This window comes from Lagopus leucura, unplaced genomic scaffold (assembly GCF_019238085.1).
Source record: "Lagopus leucura isolate 7727_CA_CO unplaced genomic scaffold, USGS_WTPT01 Super-Scaffold_100002, whole genome shotgun sequence".
NCBI classification, from domain to species: Eukaryota; Metazoa; Chordata; class Aves; order Galliformes; family Phasianidae; genus Lagopus; species Lagopus leucura.
In genome coordinates this window covers 70,251,109-70,266,759 of record NW_024962263.1, presented here as the reverse complement: position 1 = coordinate 70,266,759, position 15,651 = coordinate 70,251,109, and the positions used below count along the sequence as shown (strand labels likewise).

The 15,651-nt window shown below is 35.6% G+C and overlaps 1 protein-coding gene across 3 annotated transcripts in view; it reads right to left on the bottom strand.

The window, feature by feature from the left end:
• VPS13B (vacuolar protein sorting 13 homolog B) overlaps positions 1–15,651 on the bottom strand; it is a 415,483-nt gene that overhangs the window by 343,323 nt on the left and 56,509 nt on the right. For all 3 annotated transcript variants that reach the window (XM_042868778.1, XM_042868780.1, XM_042868779.1), the window contains exons 11-16: positions 14,673–14,810; positions 13,498–13,585; positions 8,080–8,271; positions 7,268–7,437; positions 3,517–3,711; positions 2,005–2,129 (exon numbers count right to left, since the gene is read on the bottom strand). In XM_042868778.1, the coding sequence (XP_042724712.1) occupies positions 2,005–2,129; positions 3,517–3,711; positions 7,268–7,437; positions 8,080–8,271; positions 13,498–13,585; positions 14,673–14,810 (908 nt within the window). The remainder of the gene's footprint in view (positions 1–2,004; positions 2,130–3,516; positions 3,712–7,267; positions 7,438–8,079; positions 8,272–13,497; positions 13,586–14,672; positions 14,811–15,651) is intronic.

The window sequence follows — 15,651 nt, the reverse complement described above, 5'->3', positions numbered from 1 at the left end:
TTACAACAATATCTAATATATAGTATACTTTGAAATTATTATATTGAAACTAGAAAATAAAGCTATTCTACTGATTTATGTCAGAAATAAAGTTGAGATTTTCACTGCTAACTCAAAACACACTACCTGAGGGATTCCATAACAGTTCATAAAATGTCTTTGTTTTTAAAAGTATGGTCTGTGGTATATATTTTCTACCAAGAAATAGAAGAACACATGTAGCATCAGATGTGTGTACTTTAAGAAACTCTGGAATGCGAAATCTAAAAATCCAAATAAAACAGGTGGCATAATTGGGGGGGAGGGGGGGGGGAAAGGAAAATGAATTTAAGTTTAATGACATTACCAGGTTATCCTACCAGACTAATTCTCACTCACTGCATGACTTCAATGAAGCTCTCAGTCCTTGTGCTGATTTCGATTTAGTTCAAGTGCTATTTGATGTATTTCATCTGGAGTTTTATTCACTTCAAACTACACTTCATTTAACCTGGCTGCTGCTGTACTCATTTGTTTTTCTACTTTATTACCCGCAAATTGGTGTTGCTTAGTTTAAATAAATTGTTAGAATAAGTTACTGTTATATATTCTTTTTTTCATGCTGCTAATAAATAAATAACCTTTAGAAAGATATCATGTCCCACAAAATGAGAAAGTTACTATTAAAATTCTTTTAAAATACATCCCTTCTGGTCTCACAAAAATCTCAATAAAATTTGAGTTGCTATTTTTAAGGCAGCACCATTCCCCCCACCCTCAAAACTACTGCTTGTTTTTATTTTTCCATATTATTAGTCTACCAGTTATTAGTCTACCATACTCTATTTTCCAGCTGGGCACACATCATAATACAAGGGTGAGGGGGAGGCAGAGAAAGACAGACAAAGCACATGAAAGGGAATGTGATAACCAGCACGCAGCAGCACATGTGTGAGAGTGCAAGAAACCAACCACAAATGACCAAGAACAGCGACAGCAGGCAAATGCAAAAGAGCACAAATGCACTCATGAGAAAGCACTAAGATTCAAATACCACCAACTTGTAAGATTTTTCAACCATTTTTAAGCTCTAAAATAATCATGTTGCACAACTATCCATGAGATCTTACAATATACTAAATAAATCCAAATTTGCTTTTAAACAGTAATGTATTTCCACCGTTACCTAAGTATCACAAACCTGAGCTTAATATTAAATATCAGGTCATGTAAGGAAAGGCTGTCAATTTTGCCCAGAGTCCTAACATACTCTAATTAGTAAGTGCTGATTACTGGTTATCCTGGTAGGTTTTTTTAAGCAGTGTGTCACAATAAAACAGCAGTTCATCTGAAACACTTAGTATTGTTTTGGGCTACTGATGGAAAATATGAGAAAGTCAATTAAACTGCTACCACCTGGTGGTGTTCAGACTATGCTAAAAATGTCTTTTATTTAAGATGGTAACACAGCTTACAAGAGAAAACCTAAGCGTATTCTGTATGCAGAACTAAGAATGAATCCAGTACTCTATTTTTCCCCCCCTTTCAAATAATCTAATGAACTTTCACAAACAAATCACAACAAATTAACTACAGAACACAATGTATGAAGTCTTGACACATTATCCTGTTTACCTGTTATTATATGCAGGATTTCTTAGAAGGATTTAGTCATTAAAAAAAGTATTAGAGGCTGTTATTAAGAAAACTTTGTCATAGCCAAAATGTATTCATTAAACTATTTTCAAGAAAACACAATTATTAAAAATTATACGTTGACATTTATGATCATAAGTTCATTTACTACAGAGCTTCCACAGCATCTTCTTTCATCCATCCAAACAAGGATCTGAAATTCCGATTAACAGCTATCCTTACAAAGAGACCTATTAACAGTAACAGCCTTCACAGCAGAATATGATAAGAGACAAAGAAACAAAGTCTTTACAGAACTATATGTATATATGAAGCTTGGCATTTTTAAACTATTTATTATAAACACGAGTATGTTGCTTAAATGCTCACCAATACTTGGGAAACTTGATCAGTTTGCCATAAAGAGCAGTACTGAAAGAGGGAATAACAGGAACAGGGAAGCTGTACAATCCTCTACTGTCCAAAGAGGTCAATGCTGCTTGAAAACCAAATACCTGAAAACAAATGCAGCTGGTCAAAGTGTATACCATTATGATTAGCTCATTTTCAGATTACTTCCATGTACATAATACATTGTATATTTTATATTATAATTGCATTTTTTAAAAAAGATAATTTTACATATTTCCTTTTTGCCAAAGACCAAGAATTATTCAAAAACATTTAAAATACATTATTCTGTATCTTTTAAATCTGCAAATTGCATGTTGTCTTCCATTCAAACAACATTTTTCCTTATTGTAACAGCATTAGCTAGAAAAGTGGTATTTAAGGAAATGAGATAATACACCTCCAATTTTTTTTCTTGATAAGACAACTTAGAAGTTTCATCTCCATTATTCTCTATGATTTTCTGCCGTTCAGTGTGAAAAAGACAGTGTAACTCAAAATTATACTCCACCTCTGGAAAAAGCTGATCAAACAGCTGCTAAAACTCTTGAACAAAAAAAGTCCTGCAACAAAAACCAAATAGGTGACTTGCATATTGCTGTCCCAATCACTTTACATATGACAGGAGTAAACACATCAGTCAGAGAAACCTTGCCATGTAACTTGGGACAGTGTTTTTCGTGCAGGCAGTAAGAATTTCATTGTTTAAATTTTTATTTAAGATATCAGCACACAAGTGAATGGATAACTGAAAAATGTTAGCAATCAGTAGTAAATATTAACATTTTAGCAGCGTTCAGAAGTCTTTCAGACTGCCTGAGGGGAAAGCTCATCTGAAGAGGATGTGAGACTTATCTTAAAACTTGTTCTGATATTTCAGTTTTCAATTCTATTAAAATCTCAGCAGATGGCAACTGAATAATTTCACAGCTTTTTAGACTTCTCTCAGTCTAGCAATAACTTTTATAATGGATCTTTAACTGAGAACACTCAAACTGCTTTCCTCTTACAATGAAAACATCTGAAGTTGTATGGCAAGAGTCTTTGCATACCTCATTGTAAAGGTTTCACTGTAACAATGCAATGAAAAAGCAATGTTTCTTCCTAATAACATCACACAAGTTGCTACATATAATTAATTGTAACTTACATATTTTGCAACTGTTATCTTTAAATTGGAGAAATGTTTCCTCCAATTATTTTAACTCAATACTGCTGCAAGAACCTTGGAATTAGTTTGGAATTAGAATATTGCAATGGAATTAGAAGCAATGTTGCTTCAGATGAAGTTCTGTGTTAGTGTTATAGAACATCTCGCTCCACTCAGAATTAGTGATCCCAAGTAATAATATTCTGCAAGATGCATTTACTTGGCACATCCTGAAAATGCTCTGCCTGGAAACTTGATGTTACCATTAAGGATCATCTACACTTGCTTTAACTTTTTCTCAGCATCCCACAATAAGAAACAGAGCTCCAGACTTCTTTTACCTTCAGATAGCAGTGTGAATAGCAGTAATGAAGAAGGTTATCGGATGGCTGGCTGAGGGTGCTGACTGTATTTACCAGTTGCTCAGCATACATTGGTACAGAGTGTTCCAGGTTAATTTTATCCACCAGAATCCTGACAGAAGGTAAAGGCCGTAAGGGCTGGAAGCTTGTAGCACTCAGCAATCCACTGAAGTTCTATAGAAGGTGAAAAAAACATGCAACTATTACACTTGAGTTGTATTTCTTGTACATTCTTAACATCTCTTTCTCTCAAACTAGACACACACAAAAAAACAAATCCACATGTAATAAAATGTATTCCACAGCCTTATGATAAAATAATACACATTCTTAGGTAATTTCAAAGTAACTTCTTCTGCGGTAGGAGTTCAAAATTCACATATGTTTTCATCCAGAATTCTACTGCATATGAGTACCCAGGTGTTGGCAAGTAGGCAGCTGCAAAAGGGGCCTCTGTGAGGACAGGCCAGTTCTAGCCAACACCACAGCCCCATCACAGGGTGCAGCTGAATCCAGCACACAAACTGGTGATGTTTCTGTGGAAACATACCTAAGAAAGGGCAAAAAGACCACACAAGCTGAGATGTAGGAGAAAATTAGTGAGAAACAACAGCATAAGCAGCAAGGTCAGCAAAGGAGAAGAGGGAGAAGGTGCTCAAGATGTCAGAATAGAAGTTCCGCTACAGTACTTGGAAGAGACATGCTGGAGAAGGTATCATCCACAGAGAAGCCAACATCAAAGCAAATTTTTCTTCAAGGAGTGCAGCCTGTGGATTGGGCTCACAACGGAGCAGGGTGAAAGTGTGAGGAAGCAGGAGCAGCAGAAACAAACTGCTACAAATGAAGCACAACCCCCTTTCGTCAAGGAAGAGATAAGAGGCAGATAAATCAAGAATGAAGCAGTCAAACTGAGGCTGGAAGGAAGGGGGAATGGGAGCTGGTTTCTCACTATCCAGATCCATTTTAAATGGCAATAAACTGATTTTCCCAAAGTTGAGTCATATTGTCCTTGTAATGGCAATGGGTAAGCTACCTTCCCATCCTTATCTGTCCCTTCCTATAGAGGAGGAAGAATAAGAGATCACTTGTGTGGCAGCTGGCCAAGGCCAGCCCAACACAAGAATATACAAAGTCAAGATTTTACTCTATAAAATATCTACTTTTTAATCACTCCAAAGCACTATCATCACACTAAACTCATATTTATCTAACCCTTACACAATCATATATTATATATTTGCAATCATGCCAGATGTCTCAGCAAAAAAAGAAAATGCAATTCCCAAGAATAAGTGCTATTTCTTATATCCACCTATATTTTGTCATAGTATTGATTAAAACAGAAAAATACATCTAGTACAAAACAGACATGGAAAGAACAAAATGAGTTCTCAAAGGGCTACCAAAGAGAAAAGGAGAGAGAGAGCACGAGCCCTCTTTTGGGAGAGACCATCGTAAGTGGCGTGTTCAGCCCGGAGAAAGACAAAGGGAGATCTTGCTACTATATACAGCTATCTGCTGGGAGGGGACAGAAGATGGAGACAGACTTTTGTCTGAGGTGTACCGTGAGAGGAGACGTAACAATGGACACAACATGAAACAGTTAATTCCAAAGAGGTATGTGCAAAAGCTTTTTGGGCAATCTCCATCCCTGGAGTACACTTGACGGGAGAAACGCTGGAGCAACCTGCTTTAATTGGACTTGTTTTAAGCAATACATTAAACACAGAGTTGCTCTCCAGAGACCTCTAGCAATCCAAAGTACTCTATCAATTCAACAGTTTTTACTGAACTTGTATCAAAATAGGATATTAATTTTATATGTAATCAGTTTCAATCTAAAATTTGAAATTACTGCTATTTTAAGCACACTAGGCTTCACTCAAGAAATGAAATTTGAAATTTCCAAGTAAAAAATAATCAAGAAGTTCACTTGAACTACACATACAATCTTAAATGTGTTGGAAATAAAGCACATTCCACAGGAAAACAAAGCACAAGTTAGTTTACCCATAATCAGCAGTAACTACTTACTTTACCAACATAATTTAGAACAATTGTACCTTCCATAATGTAACAGTGCTCAAATCATTCTCTGAAGAAAAAAGTAACAAACACTTCCAACAATATTCACCTTTTTCAAACATAAGTACTTTATAAACACTCATACACAAAACTGTGTATTCTGCAGCTGTTATCTGCATTTCAGACAACAAATTACAAGTTAAAACAAAGGTTGATAAACAACTCTGTTCTTGAATTGAACTTGAATATCAATTACTGAATGTTTAGCATAGCAAAACTCTTCACAAATAGAAGTCCAACTCCTGTTGCTGTAATCGGAACAAAAGATACTGAGAACTGCTGTAAAATACATCCCACTGGGAAAAAGAAAAAAAAAAATCAACGTTACCCTCAAGTACAAAGAATATGTAGTTAGGAGTCACTTGTGGAAAAAAGTCATTGGAAGTGTTTAGTATCAGACAAAAATTCCTAGAAATTGAACTCAATAAAGAATACAATTTCTTCTCTTCTAGTTACTTCTTATTCATAAAATACCTTTCCCATTTCTGCAGCAGGAGATAAACATAACTAAATCTTCACTACAAAGCACTGCTTCGCTCCTATAATATGTTGTGCACAAGAGAAAAAAGTCCCATGGGAATAAAAATAGTATGGGATTTTTTTTGTTGAAATTATACTACATATTTCCAAAAGATAACAACAAATTCCAGCTGTTAGTTAACAGCATTTCTGGCTCTTTCTGAGCCAACTGCTTCACAAAAATCTTAACTGTGCTTTTTTTGTGAGAATGTTTTCTTCTTGTTGTTGTTCTTAATACACTTATGTGATATAAAATAGTTCAGTTGGAAGGGACTTTCCAAGATCCAATTGTCTGTTTTAAAAGCACATTTCCATGTATTTGGTTCATTCTCAACATTTTCAAGTGCCACAGATCACTCTGATCAACGCTGCATGCAGATCAGTTCTCCTAAAATCTTGAACATTTAAGCAGAAGGAGGAATCATTAAGATTCAGAAGAAAAAAAAAAAACTGATTCACCACTGAGTAATCAGATCAAACAGTATGATCTACAGCAGTTAAATGTCCAAGAACAGCCAAAGCCTTCCTGATATCAGGGCTGGGACTAAAATAAACAGAGCTGCCTGCTAACATCTGTGAAGCCTCTACTGAATATGTGTGTTCAAAGATTTGCAGTTTGCCTGAGTATGAGAAGACCTGCACAGCAAAATGGCAACAAGTTTGCTTTTTGATCCAAAGGTTTCTCTAAAAAACATCAAGTCATAGCTATTTCTTTTCATGTGTGTTTAATGACTAACATGAATCCAAACCATTTTATGATTTAAAATCTTTTTCCTCCAAATGTTATTTTCATACCAGTACCTTCAGTTTTAACAAGTCCAGTTAGTTACTAGACATACTGCTGGCCTTAGTTATCTACAGGGAAAGTTCATGTGCACCAAACTCATTTGGAAATCAGTAATACATCTGGCACAAAGCATAACAGTCCAATGAGAAAATTCAGTTCCACCCCAGGGTAGGTATAGTTTCAATTTTTGGTATTTCCCATGATGAGATGAAAAGCAGAGGTGTAACCAGGCCTGCATTAAGGCAATGTGTTCAACATGCTTCATGTATTTTAGCTTTAATCATTTCTAAGGAATAACATGCACTAATATGAAGAAGGTAAGCATTGGTGTGTACATACCTTCTCACCCATGATTACAGGCACCAAGTGGTCTAGTAAATTAAATTCTGCCACAGGGATTATAACTGTGCATTTCAGAATGGTGAATGTTGTAAGACGAGTAGGAATGTATTCCTCCAACGATGCTACTTCTTCGGAGCTTGGCAGAGTTCTATTTCCATCTGCAAGATCTAAAATAAATCAAGATTACATAAATTTGACTAAAATATATAAAAGACTACAGCGGCTTTTTCAAAAACAGTTAGCAACTACCAAAACATAGAAAACAACTTTCTTTCCTCCTTCATATTTAATATACTTAACCTTTTCTTTTTTTGCAATTCACTGGTTCTAACTAAGGCTAAAAGCAACAGTATCTGGATTTCAAAATAGAAACTCCAGGCCTTAGATGTGAGAAATCTGTCAAGCTCTTTTAGTTTTATACAAGAAAGTCGTCTTGTTTTACTACAACTTTTTTCCATTCATTTTTTGTCCAGTTTATCTATTACTTGAAACAAGTAATTGTCAACAGGCATTCTTCCCTAAGAATCCTAAGAGAACTTCAAGTTGCCAGTGAAATATGCCCTTTACTCAACAAGAAACTAGTGATTGAATCAAACGGTTTCAGACTGTCTGAAGGTCAAAATGCCTGGAATTATCTGAAAAGGTATAGCCAGCACTGATGGGGATACATCAATGTTTCATTTTTATTTAAAATTTCTTTGGAATGGTAATATTCCCTGGCAGATTTTAACTATTTGGAATTTGCAACTCCAAAATCACTGAAGTTCTGGTTTAATTCTGTATATTTCATGTATGCAATAAGAGCAAACCTGGCTTAGTTCTGCTATATGGCTCATATTCATGTTCTAGAGCACAAACTATCATTTTCATTATCCGGTGCACTGCACTGCTGTCCAGTCGAAGATTGAGTGGACCCACAATGAGGCTTTTTGTAGACATCTCCTGAACATTTCCAAACTCTTCATTCTTTATTGAAGAAGGGTCTTGCTGATTCCCAGAAACTACAAGAAATTTTACAAACAGCAACAAGTTACACCAAACAAATGGACATAAAATGTTAATGTTGTCAGTTACTTTTGTTTCAAATCCAGCGATCAAAGATTTACACAAGGAATACAGTGCAAGTTGTACAATTCAATATACTACAAGAGTTTTAATGTATTTAAACAGAAATAGCTCTTGTTTAATGTTTCGTAAACAGGGCAAGATTCTGCCTCACCACCATGGTCAGCCTAACCCATTCAGTGAGGGATTTTCTAATTATCTTTGTAACTCTCAAGTTTTTGATTCTTTAATAACAGCCAAACTTCTGCAGAACCTTAAACCAGGATGCCAAAGACAGCTTTGCTTTTCAGCACCTTCTAAATCAGATTGACAACTGAAGATAAGCCCTCATTTCCAATCAGTGATGAGGTAAAGCAGGGGCAGCAAGAAAACTTCTTTAATCATTGTGTTTCAAACAACTTTTCAGGACAAGCACAGGAATAAAAGGGTTGTTGAGTCTCTGTATCTAAAAGATCAACACACTTGTGTTCAGAATGTATTGTATTAGTTGAAGTATAACTATCATTTTGTCACAATGAGGTACAGGCATTCAGTGTATACCAGTCACCTACAAGCTATAAAACAATATGCCTACACTTCTCTAGATATACTTACAGAAAACTCTTCTGTTAAACAAATTTCAGACAGTTAAATATTCCTCTTACATATGGCTTATAAAAAAAAAAAAAAAAAACTTCACATCACTAACACTTAGTTCAGAAAATTCCACTTTTCCCCCTCGGTAACTTCCTATTTTGACAATGTCTTCATTATTTTGGTGCAAGCACAAAACATCGTATACCTCACAAACCATTGTGCAAATCAACAGCCTGACAAAATAACAATCATATCAAATGGATTCTCAGAGTATTTAACCTACAAAAACAGAAAAAATGTGATAAAATTGAAGATGATAGTTTAATTCATTCACTGAATCTGGATAGTGCTACTTTCGAGACAGCACAATACTTCATAACTTTATGGTCAGAACTGTGACAAATAGGAAATAAACAGGCAAGGAAGTCATTGCAGTTCGCTTCACCTTGGTGTTCACAGTTTCATGCACACACACCATTTGAAAGCTGTCCATTTGACATACTTTCCTTGTAGCCTTTCAATGAGGTCAAGCCAAAGAAACCAAAGGCTATGTACATAGTGCAACTACTTTTCCCATTATGCCTTTCATCATTAATACTTTTCAAATCATTTCCAAACTCTTAACTCTTTCTTCTCCAATCCAGATCTTGTACACCAACTTACTATGCAAGGCAGATCCCATCCCTACTGCTTTTCACCTGTCCACCTGGATGCAAATAAAATTTCTCACGCTTGTAGAGAACTATGACACAAAACCTGGAAAATCATTGTGTCTCCAAATTCTAGTTATGTAAACTTCCTCAACAAGATAACCTGCCTGTACTAACATAAGGGGCAAGAGAAGAACAGCTGGTCAGACTGGACAGCAGGAACCGCAGCTGCTGAGGACAACCAGCCTACCATTTTGTCAAGAATGCACAGGACCTGTGCACTTCCACGCAGCCAAGGATTCACAGTAGAACAGCAGGGCACAGTGCACATTACAACTTTAAGGGAAATCTCATTTTTTTTAAACAAAGGTTATCCGAGAGAAACTTAGTCTTCTGTTAGCTGTAGGAGACCAGTCTCAACTCTAGGTGAAGTGTACTCAGCAGAAGAGGAAGGGAGGTTGCTTTGAATGCTTTTTTTTCCCCTTGTGCTTAAATCATTCTCTACCAAAAGTGCACAGGCAAGAAAGGTTGCCTAGTAAACTGAGACTATGTCTAATATGCCTCAGAGCTGGCCTAACAATCCGCACACATCCCCAGGCCTGACAACTGCAGGAATACTAGCTTTGTCCTAACAGCCTAATAGAAGTGGATAGTGAAAGCACCTAGTCCAGGAATGTCCAGCCCCTGGTCTGCAGGCTGCATGCTGCCCAGCCCAGCCTGCAGCCACCTCCTGCCCTGTGCCATCATGGTGGCAGCTCTGTCCCACTGAGCAGCCCAGCCTGAGACATGCACCCACCACTCAGCAACAACCAAACATTTTATGTATTTTAATGCAATGGTTAAATACAGTAATGTGAACAGCGAAATACATGCAGACCTGCTTTCCATCCTGATTAAGGAATTTGAGGACAGGTTTCAAGATCACCAAAACATTATCCTTTTTTATTTACTTGCAATTCTACTTTCAGTAGACATTAATAAATAACTTTCAAATTTTCAAATTGAATGTACAGAGTTGCAATCAAATATTCAACTCAAATAGCAATCTGATTGTGTATTTTTGCCAGACGTAGGACTTACCTTAGCAGAGAAAAATATCCCTTGCTTCACAATCACAACTTATTCCTGTCTTCATATAGCAAAATAACTTCTGTTACTTGCTCTCTGAATATTGATTGAGGCCAAACAGTGGACGTGAGCGCAGTGGGGCATTGGGTGGTGTTTCATGTTTCAGCAGTGGTGACAGCAGTCATCTCTGCTGGTGTAGATTTGTTTTTGGTTTGTTTGTTTGCTTTTTAAAAAGTGCAACATAAAGGTTCTCACTCACTGCTGGTGAAAAGCTAATGGTGGTGACTACAGCGAAAAACAGCAGTGTTACTGCTTATTGTTTCCACTGGAATAAATAGAAGGCATCATTTTTGGTGCAACATACATACATGTGGCCCAAGAAAACTCCTTTCCACTCAGTGCAGCCCAGGCAAGCCCCAAGGCTGGAGTTTGCATGACTTTGCCTCTGTATTTCTGATGGAGAATGTGAACAAAATGTTCCTACCATACAAAGGCTATTCAAGATGGAAATACTACAGAATGCAAAATTCTAAATGGCAAACAAAACAAACCTTGAAACTAATACGCAAAACCTATTTAATAAACAAAACAAAAAGCCAACATACAGTCTGCTGTCAGGGTATGCTTTATGTAACAAGCAACTAACATTTTTGTCAGCACTTCTGTGTTCAGTTCTGACAAACACTATAAGGAAGTGCAAAAAAACTTAATCTCACAAAAAATAACATGGCCAAAAGCCTCTAGAAGACTTAATAATGGCCTAATAATGGTCTGCTTTTTCACATGAAGAAAAACAAACTCACTTCAACATACTTCAGATTTAAAGATAGCTGAAGCAACAATATTTATACAAACCAGTTTGTGAAAAAATTAAGTGTAATTATGTATTTAACTTCTATAGAACTCAGTGCTTACAGGTTACTTTTTAAACTGTACAGATGCATAAAGGGAAGCCAGGTTACTGATCACTGAGTATCCAGCCCTTCACAAAACCTCTGCCTAATTCTGCTTGACAAAAGCTTCACATCAGAGTGCTGCAAAGTAAACGTGTCATCAAAATAGATACACTTTATAAACAAAGCAACTTAAAAACTACACTCCATCAGATCTGTTAGTCATGCAATCATTGATCAATACAACATACCTCAAAATGTTTCAAGGAATTTACTGTGTTGCATTACAGCGAAAAGCAAAAAAAACAAAACAGAAAAATAAAGAACAACTTCAAAACACTTTTGTGCATGACTCACTATCTTGTTTTTATTCAAAATACTGGAAGTGATTAATGCATTTCTGCAAGTGACAGACAAAACTCCTGAGGTTAATGTTATCCAGGAGGTACTCGTGGTTTAATCAGTAATCGTATGCTTCAGAAAAGGTTAAAGGGGCAAAGAAGGTGTCAAACCAAAATTGCCTCAATAGATAAAAATCTTACAATCACAGTAACTACCTCCTATAATTTAAACTCTGCTAGCTTTTTTTTTTTTTTAAAGAGAAAGGTGGTGTGCACTGATTGTAATTAAAACATTGTTAGTGTCAAAACAAGGACATAAAATATATACAAAGATTAAATATCACATATTAAAAATGTAGCAAGATTTCAATAGTAATCAAAACTGAAATATTTATACGTTGTTTTAAATATATTTCACCCTTATTTGTTCATGTTCTATTAACTACATGCATGTCTTTCAACATAGAAAATTACCTAGAAAACAACACAAAGTGTCATATCTACTTTTCAAAGAAATTAATGTATTTAAAAATATAAAGTTTGTTTTTCTAGAAGCAAGAATTTCAATAATGCATTTGAAATTAACTACTCTATTCTCTTATGTGTTAAGGTAGCTGAATTATAGGAGTAATGCTGAACCAAAAGCACACTGAAAGGCTCAATAGGAAGTTGTTACATTTTATGAGGTGTCTTCCTTGTGAATGACACAGAAAATACAAGTTAAGATCCTGATAAAGCAAACTGAAAAAAAATAGAAGAGAAACTGAAGAGGGGAAAATAGCAGGACCTTGAGCTAAAAAAAAAATAAAAGAATATTTTTGAATGGAGCAATTTCTGAAAAGGGCTAGTCAACAATAGATACATTGTTGACAACAGTCACACTGCAATTAATTATAAGAATCAATGTATAATAAGAATATTTAGAATGATTTTTGATACACTAACTACCTTGTATAGGGGTTTTTTTTTTGACATTCAAAGTAGACATACTTGATCAAATCTATTCTGTCTGAGAATTAGAAGAGAATTTATGGGAATCTGAAAAACTACTTAGAATTAGCAAATACCTTAGTGTGCATGCTTTAGATCAGCATTTGCTTACAAAATCATTGAGATGTATACTTTTAAAGATTAATTCTCCCCACCCTCTTCTCTGCAACCATGAAAGTCACCTTCGCTTACACTGTCAGTTGAATTATTCTGAAGGTACACTTCTTTCAACCTTGTATTCTCTTCAAAGGAGAAAATGAGTCCTTATCTTCTGCATCAAGTAGATTGTCAACATAGTTCCAGGATATCTCAAAACATTTGCTTTCCAAAGTCAATAACAATAGTAATTTTGAAAAAGGATTTCATACTTAATGAACCTTACTGCTGCTATAAGAAAATTATTTTCAATCTAGCCACTGACTGGAAGTGGTATCATCTGAATAACTTATGCAGAAAAATAAGAAAGAAAACCAACAATCAACAACAGAACAAACAGCCAAACACATCAGTGCAGATGAAACCCCTTTAAGTACGAGCACGATGGTAAACCTAAGGTAAGTTAGAGGACAACTGGTCAAGGACCAGTTTGGTCTGTAGTGTCTTTGTTTCAATTATTTAACATGGTAAACAAAGAAAAAAGGTACCTTTGCCACTGGTGCTTTCCATTGTGTACAAGTAATCCATGTAAAAAGCCCCAAACCTCTGCATTCCAGCTATCTCTGTGTAGGTCTCCTACCAACAAAGCAAAGCAAACAAAGAAAATGTTGTATAAGGAAATAATCTTGAGATTACCAACTGATAGGCCGGTATGAGAGAGATATATTCGTGTTTGGATTTGAGCATCAACACACTGAAAGGCTTATCAAAACAAAGGACAGAGGTTATCCCAAAGAATTCACCTTTCTGGTAGGTGATATAACTTCTGTTTGAGGCCACACAAAGGCACATCCATAATTCCAGTGGACATACTGACCAATTCATCAATAGCTTCTAGTTAATTAGTACCTTTAATGGAGTAAATATTCTTCACTTGACCCCTTGCATCCAACAGATCTGCCTAATTAAAACATTCAAAACTAAAGCTAATTTATATTATCTTTAAACAGTAATAGCTTAGCAAGACTTTATGCCACCGAGTATTTTTAATATATATACACACACACACACACACATACATACACATATATATACATATATATAAAAACAAACAGGTCAAGGGAAGACTAAAACTTAAAACTATGAGAAGTGTTTGAATATGTATGTGATTTCACTAATTAATTTCACTTATTTTTAATGCAAGTCTTCGTGTTAAACTTAATAAGTACTGGAGAATATAATAACAATAAAATAAAAATTAATATATTCAAAATTGTAAGTGGCTTACCAGTACATTAACAACACAGGGCATCACACCTGGAAGTGACCATCTTGGTCACTGCATCCAGCCTTTAGTAGGTTGGGACAGTCAGATAATTTAGTTTTAATGTACAACAGACAAATAGTAACTGAAAATCTGTCTCTGCTAAGGTAGAATTAGCAAAACTTCCTCTAAGTAGAGGAATAGAGCACACAGACAAAAGAATTAATATGTCCCCAGATCAGATTGCCAAGAGAGTCTGTTTGAAGACTGTGAACAAGCTACTGCTTCAGTGTAAAAAAGTATAAACCGGACTTTCCTTCTTTCACATGTCTAATTTTCCCTGCAGTTGCTCTGTAACTAGCACTGTTCAAAATCTCTAACAGTACACAGATCTAAAAACAACCATTCATTGGAAACCATTAGAAAATGTTTTTTTATAAGACGAAAGTTTATTCTGACCTTATGATGAGCTGCATCCAATATAAATTCTGCACGAATACTATTATTTTCTGGACTTCTGTAATCAAACAGTGAATTAGTCAGATATGTCTTCCCTTTTGCACTTGTATTTTCTCCACAGCTAAAGAAGTAGGCCTCCTTGGTAAAGCAGTCAAGCATAACAGAACAAGGGGAAAAAAAGAAAAATGGAGTTAATAGCAATTATGATTAACACACTAATACATGAACTTCAGTCACATACTTCATCATGAATGAAAACAAGACATCATTTTAAGCTTTTTTTTTTTTTTTGAAGTTCCTGTCCACTCCCTCACCCTATTTTCAAGTTAATAAAAACAGCCTGAGGTAATAAAGTACAAATAATAAAGCAGAACACATACTAGTTTTAAGAGAGAATAACAATTGTCAGAAGTTATTCTGAAATCTGTTCCATTGTCTTACCAATACACTATCTTGTCACTACCTACTCCACTTCTGACTGACCAGTATCTTTCAGATGCTTCATTTAACCTATCCAAAACCATTAGTTATCTCAGTGTATAACCTGCTTTAACATTCTTCTTACTTCATGGTGTTATACATTCTTTCTCCATATCTCAAATCCTCTTTCCTAAACTTAAACTTTACTACCAAGAGTCATTCCTTCAAAAAGGCAACCTATGTGAGACTGACTTTTGTCAGCTTTCCATTCTTAACTACACGCATCAAAGATAGAACCTGTATGAAAAGCAAGAAGTCCCAAGTGTAGCAGCACATAAAGAGAACAAGCAAAGCTGTGTCAACAACACTGCTCCCATAGAGTTTTTCTTAATTTAAACCTAGAGTGTAGCAGAAAACGGAAAAGGAGCAATGGCCAAAAGTCCTTTATCAACTAATCTTCAGGACAGTCATTCACTCACTCCATGCAATCCAAAATTAAAGTAATTAACCTTAAGCCAGATACTTCAGCTAGTGACTCGGTGGTTCAGCTATCTGGCAG